Below are 26,715 nucleotides of genomic sequence, written 5' to 3' on the forward strand. Positions count from 1 at the left end.
GTAAGGCCGGGGGCAGGTGCAAACCCCTCGCTCTGGCTCCTCTTACTGCCCAATCCTCGTCCCAAAATACCCCGGAGCCAATGGAGTGGGAAAAGCCGGGACCCCGAGGAGAGGGAGAGAGGGCAAAGCAGCCGGACCGCAGGGGGGAGGGGGCATCCATTTAGCACCCGGCTTAGCCCAGGAGCTCAGGGACATTTTGGATTCCTCCGGGGATCCTGGTGACTCGTGGCTAGCAGGGCTGCTCCGCTGATTCACTTCCACCGCTGCCAGCATGGTGATCAAAGTCTTTGTGGCCACATCTTCGGGCTCTACAGCGGTAGGTGACTCCTTGGACATCCTCCTCTCACCGCTGCCATCAGGGTGGGGGATTAGCCTAGGAAATGCCAGGAAAGAGCCTGCATGTGATGAAAAACCCACTGGAATTTTTAGCATTTTATTAGTTTTATTCTGCCCTGACCACCTTCTTCTTGAAAGTTGCTCAAGTTGTAGAGAATTCCTCTCCATGCAGGCTGGCTTGACTGGGAGCTTTTACAAGGTTTACATCTAAATTACCTGTGATTTCATACATTTACTGCTGTTTGGGAAATTATTTGCAATATATATAAACTGAAGAAGGAGACAGTGGGTATTGTATTTGTGCAAAAGTGACACTGGACTGTTTACAGAAGAAAATTGTTTGTTTTTAAAAGAGACTTTAGGACACCGCTCCTGCAAAGGGGGAACTCTGCCTAAGAAAGAACCTGGAGCTGGATGAAGTTAGAAAAACTTATTTCCCAAGCCCCTTCTTTTCCTGGGTTTTGGGAGATATTTTGTTTACTTGGTGTTTTCTTTTGGTTTTGTTTGTGTTTGTTTGTTTGGGTTTTCTGGGTTTTTTCTTGTTTGTTTTTTTGGGGATGGTTTAATTGTTTATGTTTGTTTGGGTTTTCAGGTTTAGTTTGTTTATTTGTGTTTGGTTGGGTTTTTTTAGTTGGCTTTTTTTTTTTTTTGGTGTGTGTGTGTGTGTCTGTTGAAATGCTATACTGATGATTTTTAGCATTGAGATCTACTGCTGTAGCTGTCAGCAGAGAGTATCAGCTGAAGGGAAGGGCATGTGAATAGTAGGGAGGCTGGAAGTCCGTGGGAGGTGGGAACCGGGAAAGGACTGTTTCCTTTTATATCCAGTGCCCAGAGGAGCTCCGGTTGCAGTTTTCCTTTGGCGCTCCCTCCCTCTCCCTCCCAGTGACAAGGCCAAACAAACTGCCTGGGGCTTGCACAGAGCTCTAACTACATCTCTATCTCCCTGACACCAGCTGCATTTCTTTAAGAAGATTCCAGAGTGGAAAAGCTCCAAAAAACACCCCTCATTTATGTGACCATCATCTGTAGGAAATGAACCAAGGGTCCTTCACTGAAGTTCCACTTGGAATGCTGCTGAGGAAGTTTGCAGTTCTCTCATCAGCCTGTTCCTAAGCCTTACATTCTAAAATTACTATTGATATTTAGCATTCTTTTTAATTTTTTTTAATTTTATTTTAATAATAAACTTCAGATACAAGAGTTAAAAAAAAGAAGAGAAAGTTGGGAATTTCAGGTTTGGTAGCTCGCAATTTATAATGAAGCATTCACTTTATAAATCTCCATGTGCTGTGCATGGGCACTCTTCTCGCTCCTGTTTGGCCTGTTTTGATCTGGAGACTCCAAAAGAAAATTATGGAATCTTCACAGGGCAAAATTCCTCTGTATTTGCTCCCTTCTGGTGTGCTGGGTGTGTGTATATCTGTAGCAATCTCAGCATGGGTTCAGATCACTGATTCTGAATTGCAATGCCAAGTACACCTGAAGCAGTTTTCCACATTTTCTGATGAATATGGATGGAAGGTATCTTTCAACAAACCTTTAATGGGTTCTGGTATGTATAAAATAAAATTCACTCACACAGAGGGTTAGCAGAAACCTCAATATATCACTAAAATCCTATTAAATAGAAACTTTGTATCAAGCATGTACAGCTTTTCCTGAGGGGAATTAATTTAATCCCTAAACAGTATAAATTGGAAGCTTAAATTGTCCTATTAGTACTGGTGAACTCTTGAAATTTGATGGCTGGTCCCATCAAATGCATGGTGTTGATTTTGAATTCAGTATAATATGGGCCCAGCCACTGGTGTAAATCAGCAAAGGATCATTGGCAAAGAATGAAAAATTCTCTATTTTATGTACTACATGGTCACCCTAGTCACTGCAAGTGGTTTTCATGTTAACAAATAGTCTGTGCAAGTGAATGCAGTGAACCCAGTGACATTCTGGTGCTCTGGATCAGATGCAGGAGTGTTATAATTCACTGTGGCTCTGGAGCAAATCTGCACTCTGTATTTTTCCCCTTGATGCTTCAGAAATTTATTTTAAATATCTCCAGCTTTATTATCTTTCTGCTCCAGACTTAGCTGATATTGAACTATTCATTAAGGCAGGCAGAAGTGGTTTAGAATTTAGAATCCTGCAAGATTCTGAATTATGGGAGAAAGAGGATTCATGTCTCACAGAGGACATCTTACAGTCTTGCTTCCTGCTGCTTATGGTTATGACACCTCTAAAATACTTCTATTTCCTCTGGTTTTGGTGACATTTTATGAACTTCCCCCCCTTCAAATCAGCATCAAAAGCAGCATAACCAGCAGGGCAAGGGAAGGGATTGTGCCCCTGTGCCCTGCTCAGGTGATTTCCCACCTGCAGAGCTCCAGGGTCCCAGCCCAGGGAGGAGCTGGAGCTGCTGCAGAGAGCCCAGAGGAGGCTCCAGGATGGGCAGAGGGATGGAGCAGCTCTGCTGGGAGGAAAGGCTGGCACAGCTGGGATTGTTCACCTGCACAGGAGAAGCTTTGGGCTGAGCTCAGGGTGGCCTTGCAGGGCCTGCAGGAGCCCCAGGAAAGCTGGAGAGAGACAATTTCCAGGGCATGCAGGGACAGCACACAGGGAATGGCCTTAAGATGAAGGAATAAAGGGTTAGATTAAATATTAAGATTAAATTTTTCCCTGTGAGGGTGGGCAGGCCCTGGCACAGGTTTCTCAGGGAATCTGTGGCTGCCCCTGATCCCTGGAAATGGAAGGCTGGATGGGGCTTGGAGCAGCTTGGGATACTGGAAGGTGTCTCTGCCCATGCAGAGGGTTGCAGTGAGCTGATCTTTAAGGTCCCTTCCAACCCAAACCATTTTGTGATTCTGTCATCCAACCTGGCCCTGAACACTTCCAGGGATATGAAATCCACAACCTCTTTGGCAGTTCTTACACTCTAGCTAGATAACATTTATTTAAAACAATTTTTTAAATTATTATTTTAAGGAACTAGTAGCTAGGGATGGTGCAACTCAAGCTTTGCTGAAAGAAAAACTGGCATTGCTGAAATAATATCCTGCTCATCACCACTTTCCAAGTAATCTATGCCCAAGTAATTTGAATTCTTCCCATGCCACCAGGCAAGGGAGGGCACAAACAAGCCCCTGCAGACTCACCCATTCTGGGAAAGCCTGTGCATGTCCTTTGTGTTGTTACACCCTAAATTTCCCTCTGTGAGTGCTGCTTCCTGGAGAGATTTTTTTGGTTGCTCACTTAGTGCCACCCACAACAAAGATTTGCTTTGTGGTTTCACACTCGGTTGTGTCCCGAGTCTTTTGCTCTGCCTAAACCCCAGTAATGGTGAGCCCTAAGGCACAGCACATCCTCTTGTGAAAAATGTGTATTTCCTGATTGGCTTTTCACAAATATCGACATGAATACTATATGTGTTGTGTTAGAAGGTAATGCTGTATTAATCCTCTTAACTAGTGTGTTAAATATAGTTTTGGGTTATAACAAAATGTTAAAATAGAAACGATGCTATGGAGGATACTTTTTTAAAGAAAGCGAGACAGCAGCCACAGGACACCTAAATCTGTCAGAGAAAAAGAATTTATTTCTCCATTATCAGCTGAAATGAACTTCTTCCCGCCTCGAAGGCACTGTCAGGATTCAGAGGAAGAAGTTGACACTGCCCAGACAGAATCCTGTGTGTGAATGGAATTTATGCATCATGTATGAAGTGTATGAATATGCAACAGGCTGTTGCTTTTAAGGGTTAATCCTTTGTTCATGTGTGTCCTTTTTCGGGTTTGTGCTGCCCAGAAAAAGGTACCTGGACGTCTGTAACTCTTTGTTTCTATTGTCTCATATTGTCCTAATCCAAATTGTCCAAATTATTATTACTCTAATTGTATTACTATTTTGATAACCATTTTATTACTGTTAAACTATTAAAATTTTAAAAACAAGTGATTGGCATTTTTCACACTCTGCTCTGTTTATCTCATTGTCATGTCAGAAGCTCCTTACCTTTTCCTTAAGCAGGATAACTCCCTGAAACTTCACTGCTTTACCTCAGCATTAATTTTTTCAGGCATTTTTTTGCTTTCGGGCCTGGTGCTGCCTGAGCCTCCTCCTATGCATTACGAACGTCAAGCTGAAGAGAAATTAAGCCAGGTTTAAAAGTGAGAGCTTTCCTAAGCAGGGGTGCACAGAATCTCTGTCTCCATGATCTCCTCAGAGGCAGGGTCTGTCTGGAGCAGCAGTTATTCCAGGAGCCCTATCTCCTGCAGGGCCTGTGTCCAGAGGGACAGGCTGACCCTGCAATTGCAGCTGACAGCACTTGAGTGGCCTGGCTCTCAGGGCATGTGATGTTACTCCTGCTGCTGGCTCCTGCAGGTTTTATTAACCATTTATACAAACATTATCCTGCCACTTCCTCCAGTGAAATGGCCCTTGAGCAATCCTTTCTGTTGCCTGAATGTCTTCTGTAAATAACTCTGCAGCTAAATGGGCAGTAATGAGATTATTTCTGTTTAAAAAGAGAAAATAAGAGTAGAAATAAGCAGCTTTGAACTCTGTCAGCTGCATGGCTTTTGACCACTTTGGATTAGTGTTTTCATTCAAAGCGATGCACTTTCTTTAGCTCTCTGCAAACCTCTGTTGTTGTCACAAAAATGTACAGAATTTTATGTTTGTTATTTTTATAAGCAAGCCTGTGTATTGATAGATGCTTCTTTGCTTGTACAAGGAAAAGAAATTTTATCTACTCATGAGAATTCATCTTTCCAGGATAATAGGCTATCACTCTACTTCAGCTCTTCTGTTTTATTAGATTATGGAAATACATAATCCCTGATTTACTTCTCATCTCATTGCCTGTGCCTCTGATTCACACTAGCTTGGTGTCACTTCAATTTCAGGTGTTCAGATGTCTGACATATGGAGGACATGGTTTCAAATCACAAGATACAAAAATTACCTTGATGCCTCATTCCAGCTGTGTCTGGTGGCAAGTTCTTTAAAAGCTGCTCAGGAGCAGCATTGCTTTAGTAGGGAAATTCAGTGAGTGTTACATTTTCAGAGTAAAGGGATGGGGTATAAGCTCAGTGCCTGCACAGAACCAGCATCAGAGGGAATAAAAGGGTCATGAGTGAATTTTAGGTGTCACAGAAGCTGTGTGTGACAAGCTTTATTTGTACATAACATGTTATTTGTGGTCCAGCTGGAATGTCATTCTGTAATGGGGGATTTGTTTAAGCACAGGAGCTCAGCTGTACTGGATTTTCTTGAGCCTTAACTCATATTTATATATTATATCTCAAGGAGCAATGGCCATTCACTCAAACACAAGAAATTCCACCTCCACATGAGAGGAAGAACTTTTTTACACTGAGGGTGGCAGAGCCCTGGAACAGCTGCCCAGGGAGAACAAGGAGTTTCCTTCTCTGGAGACATTCCAAACCCACCTGGACACTTTCCTGTGTCACCTGCTCCAGGTGACCCTGCCTTAGCAGGGGGTGGGACTGGAAGATCTCTTCTAATCCCAACCATTGTGTGATTCTGATTCTATGAAATGTATTTTTGCCTAACATTAAAGAACAAGGACAAATGTGGTTCACAGGAAGTTGAATGTCACTTGTGATTGGGAGGAAGAAGGAGGCTGTAACATGCTGAGGAAAATGTGTACATTTTCTGACCTTTGCTGGCTTCAGGCAGGAGCACCATAGGTATCTGTACACCACATTCCCAGATCTGGGAACACAGTAGGAGGCTTCCTGCTGAGCCTCATTTCTCAGCTGGAGTTGTCACTGCATCCAGAGAGCAAAGAAGGAAGCTGGGGGTGGGTGTGTGGTGGGAGGGATGTAGTGGCAGCACTCTGGGTGCTGACAGAAAGTGTTGAATCTCAGCTTCAAAAAGTTTGAGGGCTACTGGAGAAGTGAATACCACTTCAGGAATGTCCAACTTTCAGGAAGAATTTTTCCATGGAAAAAGAATTGGAACAGGCTGCCAGGGAGGTTTGGAGTCCCCATCCCTGGAGGTGTCCAAGGAATAACTGGATGTGGCACTCAGAGCTCTGGGCTGGGGACAAGGTGGGGATTGGCCAAAGGTTGCACTCCATGATCTTGGAGCCTTTTCCAACCTAAAAGGTTCTCTAAACTTGACAAACTTGCCTGAGTTCTTGTAACAGCAGTTGCTCTTAGAAAACCCTTACAATTTTAAAGAAGGAATGTTGTTCTCCCTCTCTCCTACCCAGATAAAAAAGAAACAGCAAGAAGTCGTGGGCTTTTTAGAGGCCAACAAGATTGACTTCCAGCAAATGGACATAGCAGGAGATGAGGACAACAGGAAATGGATGAGAGAGAATGTCCCAGGTGAAAAAAAGCCCCAGAATGGAATTCCCCTCCCTCCACAGATCTTCAACGAGGAGCGGTACTGTGGGGTAAGAAGCTGTTGGGAAATTTAAATATTTCAGAGAGTGGTTTCTCACAGAAAGGGACTCTTTTCCATTGATAGGAAGTGTCAAACAAACTCCTTAAAACAATTTGAGTTCACTGTGAGAGAACAATTCTCGGGAAACAGTTTTGAAGCGCAGAAAAGCAATGAGACAGAAGATTATTTATTTTTGAGAGCAAAATATGCATGGAGGGAAAACTGGCTGGAGAAAGTTTTTGAAGTTTCAGTTAATTTTGATAAAGAGTGTTGATATTTTGTTTGTTTGGACTTATTAAGGACATCAAGTAGATATTTGAGGTACCAAAAACTGGGAATAGGAATCTTCTTTTTCCATTATATTATACAAATAAATAGGAATGTTTGTTTACTGGAATAGTTCTAGAATGTGGTTTGAATTAGTGTAATTATATTGCTTATTCAATAAATATCCAACTCTTCATAACAGCAACTGTAGCACTCATCAGATGGTTTTATATTTTCATATGTGCCTATAACAGGTTCCTTCTCTTGAGACAGTTTGTTCAAAGCAGAGAAAGATAATAATGTTCCAGCGTGAATATTAGGACTGTGAATCAAAAGAGATAATCTGAGACCTTTTATTTTCTCCCAGTCTGGGTGCAAATGCCCAGTCTGGAAAGTGCTGAGATCTGCTGGCTGGAATGAACCTGCAAAGTGCTCTGGAATGCAGGGAACACAGTGAGCCTGGTTTGCAGTTACACAAATCCAGTGTGAACTCCTGCAAGGTTGTATTGGGGCAGCAGGGATTTTCACACCACTGAGTTTGCAGAATCAACTTCAGTGCTCTCAAAGCAAAAGTTCATAATATGAATATTGGAGTGCAGCTGTTTCCTCATTCTCTCATAGAATTCCTAGGAGAGAAGTTGGTGTGTTGGAGCTCATGTGCATTTCAGCAGCCAATCTGTACCAATAAAAAGTATAATTTGATATATCTTACTCTGGATTTTGTGGCAGGCAGTGCTGCAATAAATATTTCTGATGTTCCTTAGAGAAGTATATAAGGAATTAAAGAATAATTGCCTTATAAAGTGTTGCAACTGGTCAGTCTTGACAGTAAATGATAAATACGCAGTTTTTACTACGTGTCTGAAGCTATTTCAGGAAGCCAAATAATCTACATATTGAAATAAATTCAAATGAAGAAATACTCCTTTGCAAAAACACCTCCATGGGGAAAGAAGTTGCAGCTACTGATTTAAAAACTGAATCAAATTTACAATTAGTCTAAAAGTCTCCAGAATTCTAATGTGCCCAGCTCTCAAAGCTCAGAACTAATGATCCCAGTGGGTGCCTAACAAAGCCTAATTTATGGCATCATTATTTCCAAATAAATAAGGTAATGAGATTCATGTCATTGCATGAGCCTTACCCTTCTCCCCAGGGGAAGGTGCCTCGAGGGAGCTGCACAGGGAGTGGGATGTGGGCTGAGAACATGGCCAGGGGCTGCCAAACTGCTGCAAAATCCTCCCAAGTGACATGTTCTACAATCAAACCCTGGGGATTTGCATTCTGCTTCCCTGCACAGCCTGTGCAGGGCCAGCAGAGCCATCCAGAAATCCAGAATTGTTTTAGGCTGGTTGATGTTTATCTGATGCATCTTCTCCTGTGTCCCACTCCTTTGGCCTCAGTCATTTTATTAAAAACATCCCTGAGGATTGCAAGGGTCTGTGTGACTCCAGTGTAGTATCTTGAATTCATGAAGGTACTTTTAAAATATATTGCTCTCATCAGTTTTTAAGGGCTTCACTCTTGTGGCACCTAAAAATCTTTGAATTTGTAGCCTGGCTAAATGCAGGCAGTTCATTCCCATTTCCTGCTGTGCCCAAACCACCCTTTATCTTCAACAGCCCAATCCAGTATATTTGTAAATGGGAATTGTATCCTCTATTAATCTTCATTTTGCTGAGCTAAACAACTCAAGCTCTTTACACCTCTTTCATTATTTTGAAAGATATTTTCCCTTTCTCCTTCCTGCTAATTTTTATTTTCTTCTTTCACAGTCAGTCCTTTTTTTATTTGTTTTTTTTTTAAGATCAAATCTGTTACATTTAATTTTTCCCCATTCTTCTCTCTTTTCCCACATTTCCCTTCTTATCAATGGTCTTATCAGTTGTTCTTATCAACGTTTGGTTCCCATTCACACATGTGTACTGTGTACACATTGCATCATGATGGCCTGGGAGATCTGGCCTTGGGAGATAAAAAGCCAAGATTAAATATTTCCTTTCTTAATCTGAGAAAGAGGGGTTTGGAGACATGACAACCTCCAACTGCAAAGGGCTGTGGCAAAAAGTGAATTATTGGTCTGAATTCAGTATTGACCCTGCTTTGAGCTGGAGGCTGGTCTAGGTGGTCTCTTGAGGTTTCTTCCCACCTGAATGATCTAGGATTTTGTAAAATATGTTTTTGTAAAATGTGTTCTGTTCTACATCCACTGGAGGTGGGATGAGCTGTATGAGAGGAAAATACAGCAAAGAAAGTTCAAGTCAGACATCAGAAAATAGTCATTTTCAGGAGATCACCTCATTATCTCATTAAAGGTGGGTCAGAACCAGTGGATCAGAGTGATGCAATGATTCCTGCCTTGGAGGAATGGTCCTTTGGGACCTTGTCCAGTGTCCTCTTCTGCAGTTCAGTGAAATTTTTGGAGTGGTGGAAAGGAAAGGGGGACCGGTGAGGAGTCTTCTGTTTGCTAGAATAGAATGATGTAATAAGAAAGCAAAACCCTCTGCACATCTGCTTTTCTGCTGATACATTTTCTGTATCTTTGTTTTCTGGGTGACCATGAAGAGCTGCTCCACTCCACAGCTTGTTCTGTAAAGTGGAGGATTCTTACAGATGGATTTTTATAAAGATACACTGCCTGGGAGCAGCGTTTCCACGAGGTCAGAGAAGCATAAAACTATAAAATAGTTGATAAAATAGCTGAGATCTTATTTTTCTCCCAGATCTTTGGTATTGCCACTTGAAGAAATAGATTAGAAATTGATTTGTTTTGTATGCCTGGCTACAGCACCAATTTCAAGTATCCATTCTAATCCAACAGTGCTGGCAATTATGTCCTCATTTGATCTTTTCCTTAAGCTGCTTCTTTGCTCATGTCTAGACAGACGTCTGCATCTGTGTCACTTGCTAAATATACTGAGCACTCTGTTGCTCTTGTCTTTTCTTTTGCTTGACAAAAACCCTTAGAAAACTAGGAAAGAAAGGAGATGTAAACATCTGGTTTTCTTTGTAAGCTGAAATCTCTGCTTTCTTCTGTAAACTGAGGTCTGTAGAATAAAGTACCCTTGTATGTACTTTAAAAAACATCTCTGAATTATTAGGTAGGGCTTTTATTTGATATTAGAATGTGCATTTGCAGCCCAGAAAACAACTGTGTCCTGAACTGCATCCAGAGCGGTGTGGGCAGAGGTGAGAGGGAGATTCTGTCCCTGTGCCCTGCTCAGGTGATTCCCCACCTGCAGAGCTGCCCCAGGCCTGGCCCAGCCCAGGGAGGAGCTGGAGCTGCTGCAGAGAGCCCAGAGGAGGCTCCAGGATGGGCAGAGGGATGGAGCAGCTCTGCTGGGAGGAAAGGCTGGCACAGCTGGGATTGTTCACCTGCACAGGAGAAGCTTTGGGCTGAGCTCAGGGTGGCCTTGCAGGGCCTGCAGGAGCCCCAGCAAAGCTGCAGAGAGACAATTTCCAGGGCATGCAGGGACACAGGGAATGGCTTCCCAGTGCCAGAGAATAGGGTTAGATTAGCTATCAGGAAGAAATTTTTCCCTGTGAGAATGCTGAGGCCCTGGCCCAGGTTGTCCAGAGAAGTTCTGGCTGCCCTTGGATCTCTGGAAGTGTCCAAGGCCAGGTTGGACATTGGAGTTTGGAGAAACCTGGGACAGTGGAAGGTGTCCCTGCCCAGGCTGGAATGAGATGATCTTTATGGTCCCATTCCAACTCAGGCCATTTTATGATTCTATCATTTATGTAACTGTGTATCTTTATAAAAATCCATTTGTAAGAATCCTCTACTTTACAGAACAAGCTGTGGAGTGGAGCAGCTCTTCATGATCACCCAGAAAATAATATAAGTGCTAAAGTCACATTTATGAAAATGCAGGGAACTCTGGAGGTTTGTAGTCCAGCCTGCTACTCAGAGCAGGTTAGCTTTAAAGTTAGCTTATATTGCCTGGGGCTTTGGCCATCTGAATTCCAAAAGACTCCAAGGATGGTGTTTCCATGCTCTCTCTGTTTGCTCTGACCTGGTGCTGTTCCTAGCACTGGATGGAAGAATTTTCTGCTGATGTCCACTTGACAAATTGCACCACTTAGACCATTTATGTCTTTTCATACAGATAAAATAGAATTGCTTACCTGAAGTAAATTGCTCCTGCTTATTTTTCTTACTGCCTGCCATGGGAACAGTTATCTTTAGTCATTCAGCAAATGGAGATGTGAACAAGTCACCATTAGTAAATCATGGCTGCAAATAAACCATAAAAACCATTCCATGACCACTGGAGGCTTTCCTTTATCTCTTATTCAGTACATGACAGCTTCCTCTTCAGTGTGAGGAAATAAGTGACCTTCCATTTACTGTGGAATATCATTGCACACTCCCTGTTGCCAAGGAGCCCCTGATATCATAGAAGATTATACCCACTTCTGATAAGGACTGATAAGGACTTGTCTGGTCATTCATACATTTTACTTGTGTCCTCAGGTCTGGTTGTCTGCAAGGCTTTGTGTTTCTGGAGGATTTTAGTACACTTGCCATGGGCTACTTTTCCTCAGAAAGGCATATAAAATATCAAATCCACTTCATGGCCTTTCCTTGTTGTTGTCTTCTCTTTGTTCCCCAGCTCTTGCCATGTCGTGTCATGGTTGGCTCAGGCTGCTTTGAGTATGGAAATTTCCTGTGTTTGTGTGGCCGTGTCAGCCCTTCAAATTGCAGAAAATCCTCATTTTCTTGTTTGCTGAAAAAAAAAAATCCATGACCCAATCCTAAATCCATGAGCCAGATGCAGACACTGCCTGGCTTGGATGAGAAGATGGTCTGAGAAATGGGTGGCCTGAAGCAGCAGCAAAATGTGCTCCAGGGCTTCTCCCAGCCAGAGCAGTTCCCCCTGGGTGTGACTGTGTGAAAGCCAATCTGTCCCTCAGATAAATCACTGAATTGGGCTCTCATTTGTCCTGTCTGTAATGCTCTTCCAAACTGCACTGAAATGTCATCAATTCCACTCTTGTTGGCATTAAGGTGACTTCAAAACCATCCACCCCAGCCTTTCCAATAATTTATACTCTGGAAATACTAAAACAGCTCAATAAAACAACTCAGCTCCTAACCTGGCTTTACAAACAAGTCTCAAGGATGATTCAGCACCTTATTATTTACAGGCTTCTATTCTTGGAGGTATTTGGGATTAGAGGAAGGATGATAACATGATCAAGGCAGCAGGGTAGGACTCAGCAGGACATGTTCAGTCCCCTGTCTCAGAGCTGGCTGTGATTCTGGGCCACTCACTTCTGGCTGCAGATTCTGCTGGAACTTAAATATTTGTTGATTTTTACCTGTGTAAGATGTGAGCTGTGAAGTGCCCAGTGATAAAAGTAGTGATAACAAAACTTCCTTAATTGGTACAGGTGAAAGCAGTGAAGGGCATGCAAGCTGCAGCTGGCAGGATAGGAGGCATCCCTGGTCTTCTCAGTTCCATTTCCACTGAAAACAGGCATTTAATGTAATGATTTATAATTTCATTTCACCAGTGCACAAGACATTTTGGCAGGTACATGGATATCAGAGAGAACAGCACAACCCTTTCCTATGCCTTTCTTTAAAATGAAGTTTCCTTGTTGCCATTTCACTCGAGCTATCATGTTGACTGTTGCCTTTTATTTGCCATAAAGAAGTTCCAGGGTATTTTGTGTCCTTACTCACAGCAAGTTTTATTTTAAATTTAAAGGGAATAGCTTTGCCTTGGTGTGTACAGCTGAGGCACGTTAAAATGAGACACTTAATTTTATCTGATTCTGCCATGGATGGGATATAATTAAAGTGTAAGTCTCTGGAGAGATTTGCTCATTTATTCATTTTGCCACTCTGTGTGAAACTCCCTTTATCTGTGTTTTCTTCCTGGGGCTTGGATAATGCAGACAATTTTACAAATGCATGGTCATTCTCATCTATGTAGCATTTGCCTGGGCTGGCCTCTTCTCCTGTGCTTTTTGTTTCATTTTTGATACCAATTCTCTGTTGTTTGTTTGTTCCTTTCTTAGGATTTTGAATCCTTTTTCTCTGCCAAGGAAGAAAATATTATTTATTCGTTCCTGGGCCTTGCTCCTCCTCCAGGCACAAAGGTATGCACTTCTGTCCTTCCATGGGGATCATTTATTTGATTTTAATAAAAGATGAACATTGGCAGTGACTCAGCATGTCACTTAAGAGGCAGTGGCAAGCACTATGTTAGATGTTGGAGCAGCAAAGTGTTCTTAGGGGGAAAAAAAGTGGCTGGTTCAGTAAATAGTAGAAAATATTATTTCTTGCCTTCTTTCACTGCAGGCTCGTTACCATGGCTCCAGCTGATGGGTTTGTTGTTGTTGATACCAAGAGTGTTTTATTATGTTCAGCTTTTAAGTGTTGCAGACTCCCTCACCCGATTTCTAGCTGGTGCTGGTCACAAGAAGCCTTCCCTTGCTCCTGAGCACATTGGGCAGGGCCAGTCCTGGCCCCCAACACAGAGCTGGGATCAGACCCATTCCATCCTTCCCTGGCACCATGGAACTCTGTCCCCCTGCCTGCAGGAGGAAAGGGCTCACCCAGTCCTTCACCAAGCCCCTTTGGCAAGTCTGCCTGTGGTTCTCCATCACATTTTGACAATGTTCTAATACATTCCTGGCAAAAGAAAAACATTTTATTTTGTTGGGGTTTTTTTTGTTTTTTTTTTTTTTTTTCCCCCCGGTGTTGTTTTTTACAGAAACCAATGTGTTTTTTCTTTATTAGAATCTTCTTCTAATTAGAAGTTTTATAACTGAGACTGTTACAGCTCTGCTATCCTGAGCTCATAAAATATTGCCATCTTTAACGTGGGTGAGCCAACAAAAGAAATTAATCAAGAGAGTGATGAGCCAGAGCCACAGGAGAGCTCTGCTGCATTGTGGTGACCTGGCTGGGGAAGTGCCTGGGAGCAGGAGATCTGCCTTGGTCCAACTGCAGCAGCTTTGAGTGAAAAACACCATTGGAAATGTTTCTTTATCCTCTTCTGTAAAAGCAGAGGAAAAAAATAAAGGAGCCTTTTCTAAATGCTTTGAGAGCCACAGCTGAAAACACACTCAGGGGTGTGTTTTAAATATCCCAGTTGTTATAAATGTCTTTGCCACGGAGTCCCTGCATGATAAGGAGAGTGATTTAAACTTTCTGCTTTAGCTGAGCCATCTCCCACCCAGGGAAATAAAAAATGACTTGCCTACCTCACAAGGGTCTTGTGAGAATTCATTTAATTAACATCCACAAAGCCATGAAAGGCTTAAAGGACTGCAGGTATTACATATTATAGTCATTATGAAAGATATGTGGAGAATCAGTGAGATAAAGAAAATTGCATTTTTCCACCTTCCCACTCCACAGATTATCTGCTTCTTCATGCAAAGTCCTGGTAGATTCCATATCTGTGAAGCAAAGTAACAATTTTTCAGAATTCATTTGTTCCCAGCTGTCAGCAGAGGCTATTACAGTTTCTACTTCGTGACAACCTTGGAAATGTTGAAAATGACATGTTTGGTGCATTCTGCTGGGCAGATTTGTTTGTCAGTGCCATTGGTAGCAGGCAAGTCTTGTTTACAGTGATTAACTGCTGCCTTGGTGGTGGCTTCAGGCCAGAGAGCACAAATAAGTGAGAGTGTTTGTAAAGTCCCTGTTAAATGTGGAATTCTGACAGTCTCCCTTTGAGAGTCCATTCCTGTTTGTGAGAGACACACACACACTTCTTGCAGAGGTGTTTCTCAGCATCTTCACTGCAGGAGAGGCTGCCTGCTTTGTCAAGAAAAGAATTCTCCTGCTCTGCTTCTGCTTCTCTTGCTGCTTCCCCCTCATTCCCTGCCAGCTCCACCTTAGATAAGCACAATGGATGGCTCGTGACACTGATTTCCAGCAGCATAAATCTGGAATTATAAATCAGGTGTGGAAGAGATGGTGATGGTGACACATATGACAAGGTTTCCTATTAATCCCTTCTTAAAAAAAATGTGTGGGCTTTGGGTTTTTTCTATTCTGGAATGAAGAAGCAAACTATAAGGCATGGAATCACCACAAGGCAGTAAGCATTTTCTTTCTAGAGATCTTTACTGTGCTGAGACATGACAAAGATTAAGATGAAGCTGATTCCTGTTTGATACTCTTGTCTTAAAACATTCTGTTTCTTTTTCCATCCATCTTTTATCTCATACTGCACCAAGACTAAAGAAATTCTTTACTGGCCATGGTGCTGTTTCACAGCACAATCCAGCAGCCTCCTGACCAGGACTGTGTTGAGCTTATTTCCCTCCATCTGAGGAAGCAGATGAACCTTTTGGGGCTCCCTCAACAAATTATAACTTCCCAAGAAAATACTTGTAGTTCAATTTATTGCCAATTCATTTCCATTGCTGAGTGCAAAATACACATTCAGTTCTGCAGATTCTCTTGTTCTGTTGTTTCTATAAATTAGTATATTCTGTATATTAGAGTGCTTTATCCAGGCCTGGGCCCAGCCCAGGGAGGAGCTGGAGCTGCTGCAGAGAGCCCAGAGGAGGCTCCAGGATGGGCAGAGGGATGGAGCAGCTCTGCTGGGAGGAAAGGCTGGCACAGCTGGGATTGTTCACCTGCACAGGAGAAGCTTTGGGCTGAGCTCAGGGTGGCCTTGCAGGGCCTGCAGGAGCCCCAGGAAAGCTGGAGAGAGACAATTTCCAGGGCATGCAGGGACAGGACACTGAAAATTTACAAGTTCAGATCAGATTTTAGGAAAAAATTCCTCCCTGTGAGGAGGGACAGGGTGCCCAGAGCAGCTGGGGCTGTCCCTGGATCCCTGGAAATGTCCAAGGCCAGGCTGGATGGAGCTCTGAGCACCCTGGGATAGTGAAGGTGTCCCTGCCCATGGAACAAGATGATTTTTAAGGTCCCTTTCAACGCAAATAATTCAGTGATTCTCAGAATTCTGTGATTGTATCACACCAAGTACATCTATTGCCTTAAAGAGTGCAATGTGCCCATAAAATTGAGTGACTTTACAGGAAACAAATCCATATTTGTGATGCTTCACCAAGGGTCTGTTAGCTCCCATCATCCTCTCTCCTGTTCCTCCTGACCACAATGGTTTTTGTGTTTTCTAAAGCACCACTTAGCAGGGCTGAGCAGAACAATTGTCTGTGCCTGAGAGAAGCAGCAGATGTAGTGCTTGTGTTAATAAGTAATTTAATCTATTAATACCAAACACCTCCTCACCTGAAGGAATACCTGGTCTAGATTAGTTCCAAACCTGGTTCAGGGCAGGCTGAGATTTAAGGGCAGCTGTGCCTGACCCAAAGATCACTCAAATTTGTGACAGATTTCTGAGAGGTCCTGTTTAATCCTGGATTAGTGGCCTGAGTAATGATGTCCCAATAGGATACATGTGTTGATCTGAGCTATAATTGGTGTAGTTTGTATGTTTGGGGTCAGGTGTGGCAATCGCAGCTGCCTCAAAAATTTGGTACATTTTTTTAAAGCTGGCACCAGTCTGACTCAGTGAACTCAGTGATTCATGTGATTTCAGGGTCTGTTTTCAAATATTGTGCACGCTTGAAGCCTTAATCCCACTATTCTTGATCTTAATATCCAGAATCTTGATGTCCCCAAATCTGTAGATACTCAAGCTTAAGTTAGTGGAAAAAAGGCTTCTCCTAAATCTGCTTTGAATTACAAATTTGTGCTATGTGCATTTTATTTAAAGAGAAAATGACCTGTCAGCCAATCTTTAGAAATGGTACTTCATTTTGAATTCGCTGAAAATTAAATTCTGGGTTTCTATGGAGAGCCAGTGTGGCAATGCTGTTCTGAATGTCAGAGTTCTCCATATAATTAACAAGAACTCTGTGTGTGTGTGTGTGTGTGTTCTGGATGATAACATGCTGCTTCTAGAGTTTAGTTCTCTCAGCTACAACTCTTTTTTTTTTTGTGTCTTATGATCTAAGTATGTGATTCCTCTGAGATGGATTCACACAAAAGGGTCATTTTAATTAGGATGATCTCTGTGGTTCTTATGTATTTTATGTCCCAGCCAAAAATACTGAGTGTATGGATTTTAATGAAATGTTAATATTTGTGCTGAAAATAAATATTTAACCAATTTCAAGACCAGGTTGGATTGGGCTCTGAACAACCAGGTCTAGTGGAGGGTGTCCCTGCCCATGGCAAGGAGGTTGGAAAGAGATGATCTTTAAGGTCCCTTCCAACCCACATCATGGTCAGTGATTCTATTAATTTAATTTTCATTAACACTGTCCTTTTCATTTGAGGAACTTCTGCAAAGAAAGTATCTGTAGGAAGTTGCCATTTCCTTAAGAAAATCATGTATTAACACAATGTTGCACGAGAGAATTTCAGTGTATGTTTGTGTTACTACATATTTCAATCTTCAAATATTTTTTGGCTTCTGGGAGAAAAGTAAACAATAAACCAAGCCAAACAAATGTCTCTGTAGATCTGTTTTTAATAACAATGCCACCAGCAGCAGAGTGCAGTGAGCCCACAGTTTTTATGTGCACTTGAAATGAGACGATATTGCCAGAAAAAGAAATTCTCTTCTCTCCCTCCTCCTTCCTCTGGCTCCTTCTGCTCCCTCCCAGCTGCTCATTCCTCTCCTCAGCATCCCCCACGTGCTGGCAGCAACACTTGTGCAGCTGTGTGACAGAGTGTGAAAGTGCTGTGAGGTAGGAAAGTTTTGCTTTTTCAAGCTCTCATCCTGATCAGCTCCTGCTCCACTTCCAGAGGAAGGAGAGCTTAGGGACCTTTGTGCCCACTCTCTCTTCCCTGCAAGGAACTTGGGTGTAAAACTGACTTTCCACAACTCAGGAGAAAATTGCCAAAAGGGCACCAAGCCTTACAGGCAGTCAAGTTTCATCAAAAGCATCAAACTGCAGTGATAGCTGCTTCCTAACATTGCTGAGCTCCTTCCTGTCATTTCTGTCCCCATCCAGCAGAGATGTCAGCAGGAGAACATCTCTTATGTGCCACAGCACAGCCTGGACAAAGATCCCCAAGCCAGCACTCAGCCAGCAGCTCTGGGGACAAAAGGCAGCCAGCCATGCCCTGTTCTTTCTGCAGAGTAAGAGCACTGGCTGAGGAAATCATCATGGGGACACTGGAGGAGGATTGTGAAGTTTAGAGGACAGGGGAACATGACTGAGGGCTTCTGTTTAACTGTGAAACAAATGAAATGATGGAAAAGCAGCAAACCCCAAGGCAAGCAGGGGGCTGAGCTGTAAGGCCTTGGTCACAGGCATGGGGAAGCAGTTTGTCCCCTTCAGGGATGTGCTGCTCTTCCCAAAGCGTGTGGGACTCAGAATGGCACAGGACAGGACCTCCCCTGAGTGCCAGAGGAACCCACCCCAGATAACACCCATCAGAAGGGGTCAGATTTCCTTTTAATGAAAAAGATTCTTTACCTCTCTACTGCAGATCACTTCTGGAATCTCCCACTGATGATGATTAGAATTTTTCCTCACAGCCAGTCTGTACTCACTTTGCATCTCCCTCAGCACTCCTCCTTGTCCTGTCCCTGTCTGATGTTTACTCTGATCTATTTTGGGAGTGCCATCATATCCCCTCACAGCATCACTCCCAACAGATTAAAGCAATGAAGCTTTTTTGGTCCCCCTTTCGTAAGAAAGGCTCTCCACTCCCTCAGATGTTCCTGGAGCCCTCTCTGCACCTGCTCCAGTCTGAGTTTCTCCTTCTTGAGCCTGGGATGGCACAGAGCAATCCAGAGGAGGCTTGGCCTCACCTCATGCATCTGAGGATCATATTTTTTACCTTTTTCACTGTCACATCATCCTCATGGCTCAGTTATCCCATGCTTATTTAAATACATCCATCTTTTTTCTTCCTTGGTGATCATTGACTGACAAGCTCTTAAAGTGCAATAGAAAAATCACTTTCTAATGTCTGACCCAGAACTGCTTGTCCCCAAATAAGGTGACTTTGCACTTCATGCTCTTGTATTTCATCATATTTCTGCTGTGCCACTTGAGGCCTCCTTTTGTCTGACACAGTGTGGGAGCCACTGTGACCTTGCAGAGCCACCTGGCTGAAAGGACACCAGGATTTTTGTCAAATAAAGAACTTCCCAGGAGGTGCTTGGCTATGGTGCTGGAATAAATGGACTTGAGTGACTGATGTGGGAAGAGTTTCCTGGTGTTTTTAAGCAAGCAAGTTAAGAGACTAAATGTGAAATCCTTTATTACTTTTGTTTTCCTGGAGCTTTTGGATGATGTTTAATTGGAATTCATGCTGGTGGAAAAAGGGGTTTTTTTTCCCTGAAACTCAAATGTGCCATCAGGGTGAACTTTGGTTTCTACTGAACTTTCAGAGGAAGGTTAGAGAACCTGCTATGCTGAGAAGTGCTTGAATTCATGTTCTCCCCACACAAATCCCACCTGGTCAGCATGCCAGCAAGTGTTCTTTTCACAGGAAAAATACACCCTAAAAGGGGGTATTTTAATTTGAGACCTGAAGCAAAAATATAAAAGAACTTTCCCAAAATAAGAAACTCAAGAATTTTATAGAAATGAGTTGTTGATTGTGTGCTCTGAAGCTTACCATGAGTTCCCCTTTGCTGCCAGGAGTCTGAAAAGTCTGATGCCACAGAGGAGAAATCAGAAGCCACAGAAGATAAATCTGATTCCAAGGATGAAAAATCTGATGCCACAGGTGAAACTGAGGCACACACAGAAGACAAGGCAGAAGGGGCTCCTGAAGAGGCTCAGTCTGGCCAGACACCACCAGAAGGTCAACAGGTAATTTCTCCTTTCTCTTTGTGATCTGAGGGTTTTACCTGTGCTAAGCACATGGAACACAAACCCACAAGGCCTCCTGGTGTGCCCCAGGGTGACTGATTGTTAAGTGTCTTTTGGATGTGTTTTCTTTGATATCACGATGATATCAAACCTGGATGAAACTCCAGGGAACTTTGTTCTGATTCTTGAATAACAGCAGCTGCCTTTTGCCACTTGTTGCCACAAGTTTTTTCTTTTATTTGGATGGTCATTGGGAACCAGAGTCTAGCTATGGAGGGTAATTTAGGACCAGACATCTGAGTCCTGCCTGGGTGAAAAAAGAAACTGCTGCTCTCACTGGCCAGCAAGTGCAGTGCTCATAAATCTGGCTGTAAATGTTTGCTGCAGATCTGACAGTGACTTCTCCAGGCTTTGCAGAATTACCTGGAGGAAAGGGAGAAAGGGAGGCCAGTGTTTTCCTTCCTTTCCTTTCCTTCCTGTCTGCTCCTGCTCTGCTACTGCAGCTCTCCAAGTGCAGCTCAGGGTGTCCTTTAAGGATGGCTTTATTTGGGTGCTGACTCTTCCAGGGAGTCAGGCCTGCTGCTCAGGTTCTTCTGTGGCTGGAGATCATCACATGCTCCCTGGGGAATATCCAGCACAAATGCACCATCTCTTACATCAAAGATCAGAATAAATGGAGTTTGGGTTTGTTTGTTTTTTTTTTTTCATCTAGCTGCAATGTTTCTCCAGAGGAAACACCTCTCTGTAGGCCTTTCCCCACCTCCCTTTTTAATAGTGACTGATCTGGTCACTGTTGGGCTGGAAAAGCCCCTTTTACACAGCCTTTTACACAGCCTCAGGCACACCTCAGCCACTGGGAAGTCCCACTCATAATTTCAGAATAGTGATGAGGACAGGCAGTCCTCAGTGGGAACTAAATTCCTCCTTAAGGAAAATTATATCCAAGCACTTTTCATGTTGCTGTGAATTTCAGCTGCTGGCAGGTGAGTGCCATCAAACTCCTTTTCTTGGCTCATAAGAGGAGCCAAAAGTGCTGCCTGGCTTGGGTGCCTTGCCCTTCTGGCTGGCATTCTGCTTTAATGCTCTTCAAATGAGAGCAGAATGTTGGAATTTATCTGCAAATGTGTCAGGCAGCTGTGGAGGAGAGGCTTTGCACTGACATCATGCAGCACCACTCCTATACAACCAGCACCTTGCTCCACTTCTCACAGAGAGGATTGGAGTTAAAAGTGGAAAATAGATTTCTTTGTAGTTTTTCAGGGAGGGGAGAGGCAGAGGAGAGAGCACAGAGAACACTTTTTGCCCTGTTCCACCACCCACTTCTCGTGTCACCCAGGACAAATCACTTCAGTGCTGTGGCATCTGCCTGCCTTGCTATAGTTCATCCCAATTATCACTTCTGTTGGGATGGCATGAATCATTCTGTAGGAATTCTGCTATTCTCACTCACTACAGACAGCACACAGAGGACAGGGTTAGATGAGAAGAGCAGCTCTGAGGCAGCTACAGCGAGATGAATTCCACCTTTTGTCTCTGTATCTCATTTCTTGCTTGTAAAAGAAAGTAAAAATGCCATTTCCAAACCTGAGCAGGGTTTGATGAAAGTAAAGATGCTCAAAGGCTGCCAGGTTGCCATCAGAGTATCTCCACTGGATGTTAAGTCCTAAAGGACAGAGGTATTTTCAACACAAACATTTGAAAGATGGCAGTTTTATGTTCCATGGCTGAATTAATATTCCAGTGGGAATTTAGTGCTGGAATTTTGGCCTCATTTAGCACTGCTGCAAACCACCTCCAAAATGACTCCCATTGGTGGGGTGTAACCAAGCCAGCTTTTCTCCAGTGGCTTTGCAGGAGAAATGTCAGCGCTGTGGAAAATTCTGGAAGTCACCTCAGCCTTTGCCAGTGAGAAACCAGAGCAAAGTGGGGCTGGCTCAGCCCTGGGGCTGCAGGGAGGCTCCAGGCTCCAGGAGGCTCCTCCAGTGCTCAGTAGCAGGAGATGTTCAGTGTGGAGGTTGCAGCTCTCTCCAAATCCTGCTGCTGCTCCTGGGAGGTGCAGAAATGCAGAAACTCCAGGGTTTTTCTGCCTGCATGGATGCAGTGCCCCCCATTCCTGCTTTGTCTCCTTTGGTTTTGAGTTTCCTGAAGAGAAGACTGAGCTCCAGCTCACATGGACCCTGCTGGTCACTCCATGTGCTGGTCATAAATTTTCTGTGGTTTCAGTGTCTGATTTTGGCTTCAGATTGAAGCTTGGAGGTTGAAGTGTTTTTTAAGTGGTGTCCCAGTTAAATCAGTTTTCAGTACAGATTAGGCTCCCTTCAGGGCAAAATTATTTTAGAAACATGTTCAAAAATCATATTATAATGCAAGTCTGTATCCTGTCTCAGCAATTCCCCAGGCCATATTTAAACCCTGGCACTGCAACTCACTCCCTTAAGTCATTCCATAAGAACTCAAATCAACCCCTCTGCCTTCTGTGTGGCACTGTGACATTTGCCTCTTGTCTTTGGGCTTTTAGGTAGGATCAGCTCTTTCCCCCCATAGCCAGCTTAGCATCTAACATTAAATTCTATTCTTTTTTATCTCTCTCATCACTTCTGCTCAATCTACAGTCTAAAACCAGCTTGTATTATTTTTTATTCCCTGTTGAGCCAAGGCATCTGTTGCAGCCTACAACACTTAGCAGAATCACAAGCCAGATTCTGAATGGTGATACATAACATAGATAAGACTCTCTATAATTCTGATTATACTTGCATTTTGTAGACCAGCTAATTACCAAAAAAACCCACAAAAACTCCACCTGAACAAGGAAACAAAACCCAGCTCCAAATCTTTGCTTGCCAATGAAGCAGTTTTGATTGAAGCAACTGAGAAAAAGGGAGCTCAATTTAGTGATTTTACAGTCCTTTTCCAATATAAAAGTTAAGCTTGAATGTGCTTTGTGAGTTAATTTGGAGGACAGTATCTCCAAATGAATCCCGTGAATTCCACATAATTTTCCTAAATTCAGTGTTTAACTTCTGCTGTGTTTACCCTGTTTCATTCCTGATATTCTTTCTTTAATTTATCTTTTTAATATTTTCTTTTGTATCTCTTCTGTAGGAAGGCGAGGAAGAACATGCAGCAACAGGGGTATAGTACACCAGGACATTTTATTATCATCTTTTGTTTGTGTGTATTTAATTCCTTTTCAGTCCTTTTGCTTCACTCAACAGCTGGTAAATTCTTATTCATGAAAGTAAACACACCACAGTCATATTCTGTTAGAGATAATGATTGATCCTATTGTGGTGTTATTGACTGGGAACAAAGATGGGCCTTTAATCATTAAAAGCTGTAAATGGAAAGGAAATTGTCTGTCACAGAGCCTTCAATAAAATTTGCCAAGGACTCCCATGACAAGTCCATCTTTGATAATCACTGACTGACACCATGCTGTGATTGCATTTTTAGTGTGAAAACTCATTTTGACAGTTTAGGCAGTTCTGCCCATAAAGGAGATATTTCCCTCACGAGAATTTCTAACACCCAGGTGCAAATCCTCAAACACTTTCCTGCTTTCCCAAACCTCCAGGACCATCCAGTGCCACCCCAGCCCCACCAGCATCACCCCAGTCCCTGTCCCCAAGGCCACATCCAGACTGCTCTGGGACAATTCCAGTGACTCCAAACCTCCCTGGGCAGCTCAGCCCAAGGCCTGACCACTCTGCCAGGGAAATTTTCTGTCCCAGTCTCCAACCTGAGCCTCCCCTGGTGCCTTTTGAGGCCATTTCCTCTCATTTTTCCCTGCCCCTCCTGTCAGGAGCTGTGCAGAGCAGTGAGGTCCCCCCTGAGCCTCCTTTTCTCCAGGCTGAGCCTCCCCAGCTCCTCAGCTGCTCCTCCCAGGATGTGTTTTCCTGGCCCTAAAGCTCCTGCAGCCATGAGCAGAGTGCAGAGGTTCCTGGAGAGGCTGCTGAGGGTCACCAAGCCGGCTCAGTCTTACCCTGGCACCACCAACTAATGCTTCAAGCAAGAGAAAGAACCATTTTTTCCCCCTGTAAAAGTTAATTGACTTGAATATTGGATGGAAGTTGGTAATCTCTGAAAGAAGTGACTCGTCTGTGTGCTCTCCTGGCCCTGTGTCAGAGTTCTCATGAGATAAAAAAGGCATCTTTCCTGGGGGAAAATGCCCAGAGAGGCAATATTCCCTTGGCATAAAAACTTCTAATCCACAGATGTTCGTGTGACATTCCTGCTTTTGCAGAATGATTCTGCAGTTTAATGTTTTTTCCTGAAAATGGTTCTGTAGTTCAGTGTTTTTCCCTGAAACCAGGAATCTGATTCCCAAGCAGGTATTTAAGGAGGATTTCACTTCAGCAACTCAGGTGTGACTCCTGCAGAGACAGGAGGTGCCTGGGAGGAGAAACAAAGATCTGTGCTGCTCATGGATGACCTGCAGTCCTGGCTGAAAGCTCATTATTGATGCTTTGATGGGTTATTTGATTATGCCAGGAAGAAATTCATGTCGCTTTTGCAGTCCAAGCATTTTGTGGAGGGGTGGCAGATTGAGATAAAGCTGATTTGTACACATGGGAGTGCCTTTGGACAAGAGATGGCTGGAAGAGGAGCAGAGGAGCCCACAAAGCAATTTCCAGCTGTTTTTCAGAGCACAGCTTCATTTACTCTAGAAAGAGAATAAGCAGAGATTGTTGTCTGTGTGACACACAGATTCCAGCTTTCAGATAAGTGTTGATTGAAGCAAAGGGCTGTTGTCTTTCAATTGTGTCATTTCTCCTGCATAAAAGAGAGAAATAAGAACTTCAGCGATGGAAACCAGGCTCTATTATCTGATTCCAGGTGATTTTTAGATCATTCAGGAGTCTAGTTCCTGTGCCATGAATCTTTAGTTGTTTACTGCTTCAGGGAGGTGTATAATTAAAAATACTAAACTTTTTGTCACATTCACACATATTTCATATTCTTATTTTGATTTTGAGCACCTATTTGCAGCTTAACCATGTGTTCTAACCTAAGAAGAGGGTTTTTACATTCCAGCATGTGCCTATAAACTCCACAAAATCCCTGCCATGTTGAGATTAAAAACTCTATGCATTAATTCTGGTTTTGAATCTCAAAGAATACTGCATTTACTAGAAACAGAACAGTTGTAAAAGCAGAGCTTTGCATTTCAAGACTGTTTATTTTTTTTCTTTCAATTCCTATATGGTAACTACAAATATTTTCTATTAAATAAAAAAGGAAGAAGAAGAAAAGCAGGGAGAGGGAGAAGAAAAGGAAGAGGTGGAGGAGCAGGAAGAGTCTTAGTACAGTTCCCTACGACACAATATTTCTTGAACAGGTTTTCAGGTAAATATTGAGACATCAAGCACAGTTTCTAAATACCCTTAAATTAATATAAACTTGCAATTTTTGTAATTATTGTTGTGGATGGGCCAAGTGTCCATGCACAAAGTACCCAGCTGATGACTCAAAAGTATATTTAGCTGTTGTAGCTGGTATTTCACATGGAATAAGAATTCTTGCCTCTCCTCTCTTACTCAGCTGCTGATTCCACTGCAGGTTTCAGGAGCTCTATGCCTCACATGAATTCCTCTCTCAAATTCAGTTGGAAACTTAAGATACTGGTAAGAGAGAGGAGCCTGACGAGAAATATGACTCAGTATAAAATTACTGAAAATAGGCCAAATTTAAAACCACAAAAGAGGAAGCACCTGGCAGGCAGTGTTTGTCCTGTATGGATGTGTGAACACACCAGTACTGCTCAAATTCTGTTAGCATGTGCTTTCTAATTTTAATTTTCAGGTTTTTTAGGTTTTCTCCTTCCTCTGTCCCTTCTCCCCTGCGCTGAAATACAGATCAGAAAATCACTTACTGGGGGGAAACTCAAACTTACAAGAGAGTTGGAATTTCCAGCAGATTTTCCATTGGGTGATGGGACTTCCTCATGATCACGGACACAAAATGCTCTTTTCAGGACCCTAAAGAATCATGGAATGGTTTGGGCTGGGAAGGACCCTAAAGATGATCCAGTTCCACCCCCCTGCCATGGGCAGGGACACTTCCACTGTCCCAGGCTGCTCCAAGCCCCATCCAGCCTGTCCTGGGCTGGATCCCCAGCTGACTCACACTCTGAGGTAGCTGCCAAAGGTTTCACCAGCCAGGTGCAGGTGGGATTTCCCAGCACCTCACCAGGGCAGGAAATCCATCACTTCTTTCATGCTGCCTCTCCCAAATCCGGGTTCATCTCTTGCAGGGGGATTAATTCATCACAGCCCTGTGCAGAGCTCAGATCTGTAACTTCACAGAAGTGCTGAGTTCTAATTGAATTCTCTTTGTTTTCGTTCAGGAAGCACCAGCAGGAGCCACCCCACCAAAGAAAAGAAAATCCCTTTCTCAAGCAAAGCACCACTACCTTTAGTGCCTGTGTGAACATAAAAACACAAACAGAACACAGCCACCACGCTGTCCCACCTGTAACCTGTAACCTTTATATATATATTTGGTATTCCAGTTGCTTGTTAAAATGGATCTGATGTCTGACAGATGGTATTTCAGTCAATTGTTGTGTGTTGGGGTAGTTTTGTCCATGTCACATTTAGATTGTGAGCTCTCCAGGGCAGGAACCACGTCTCTCTCCATGTCCAAACACTGCCAAGCACTTTGCTGCCACTCAGCAGCACTCACACCCCTGATGACTTCAGAGGAAAAGAAATTCAGCACTGAAAACTGCAAAGAGGCTTCCTGTACACAAGCCATGTGAGTCACTTCTCCCTCAGCTGGCATTTGAAAATGATTGAGATTCCCATTGTGCAGCAGTTGAAATAAATGTGTTTTCTGTCGTATCTGCTCTTTGTCTGCAAAAGCATTAATTTTACTCTGCTGCAGATGTTTTCTCCATCTTTTGGGTTGTGGGCTGAACAA

General features: G+C 43.2%; 1 protein-coding gene across 1 annotated transcript; it reads left to right on the forward strand.

Moving 5' to 3' along the window:
* The first annotated feature begins 214 nt into the window (after positions 1 to 214).
* SH3BGR (SH3 domain binding glutamate rich protein) lies at positions 215 to 26,636 on the forward strand. The gene is made up of 7 exons (XM_054654634.2): positions 215 to 316; positions 6,569 to 6,754; positions 13,042 to 13,122; positions 19,618 to 19,791; positions 22,897 to 22,926; positions 25,033 to 25,140; positions 26,141 to 26,636. The coding sequence occupies exons 1-6, from the start codon at positions 272 to 274 to the stop codon at positions 25,096 to 25,098; spliced, it is 582 nt and encodes a 193-aa protein (XP_054510609.2). The 5' UTR covers positions 215 to 271; the 3' UTR covers positions 25,099 to 25,140; positions 26,141 to 26,636.
* Positions 26,637 to 26,715: the final 79 nt, after the last annotated feature.

This window comes from Agelaius phoeniceus, chromosome 2 (genome assembly GCF_051311805.1).
Source record: "Agelaius phoeniceus isolate bAgePho1 chromosome 2, bAgePho1.hap1, whole genome shotgun sequence".
Taxonomy (NCBI): Eukaryota; Metazoa; Chordata; class Aves; order Passeriformes; family Icteridae; genus Agelaius; species Agelaius phoeniceus.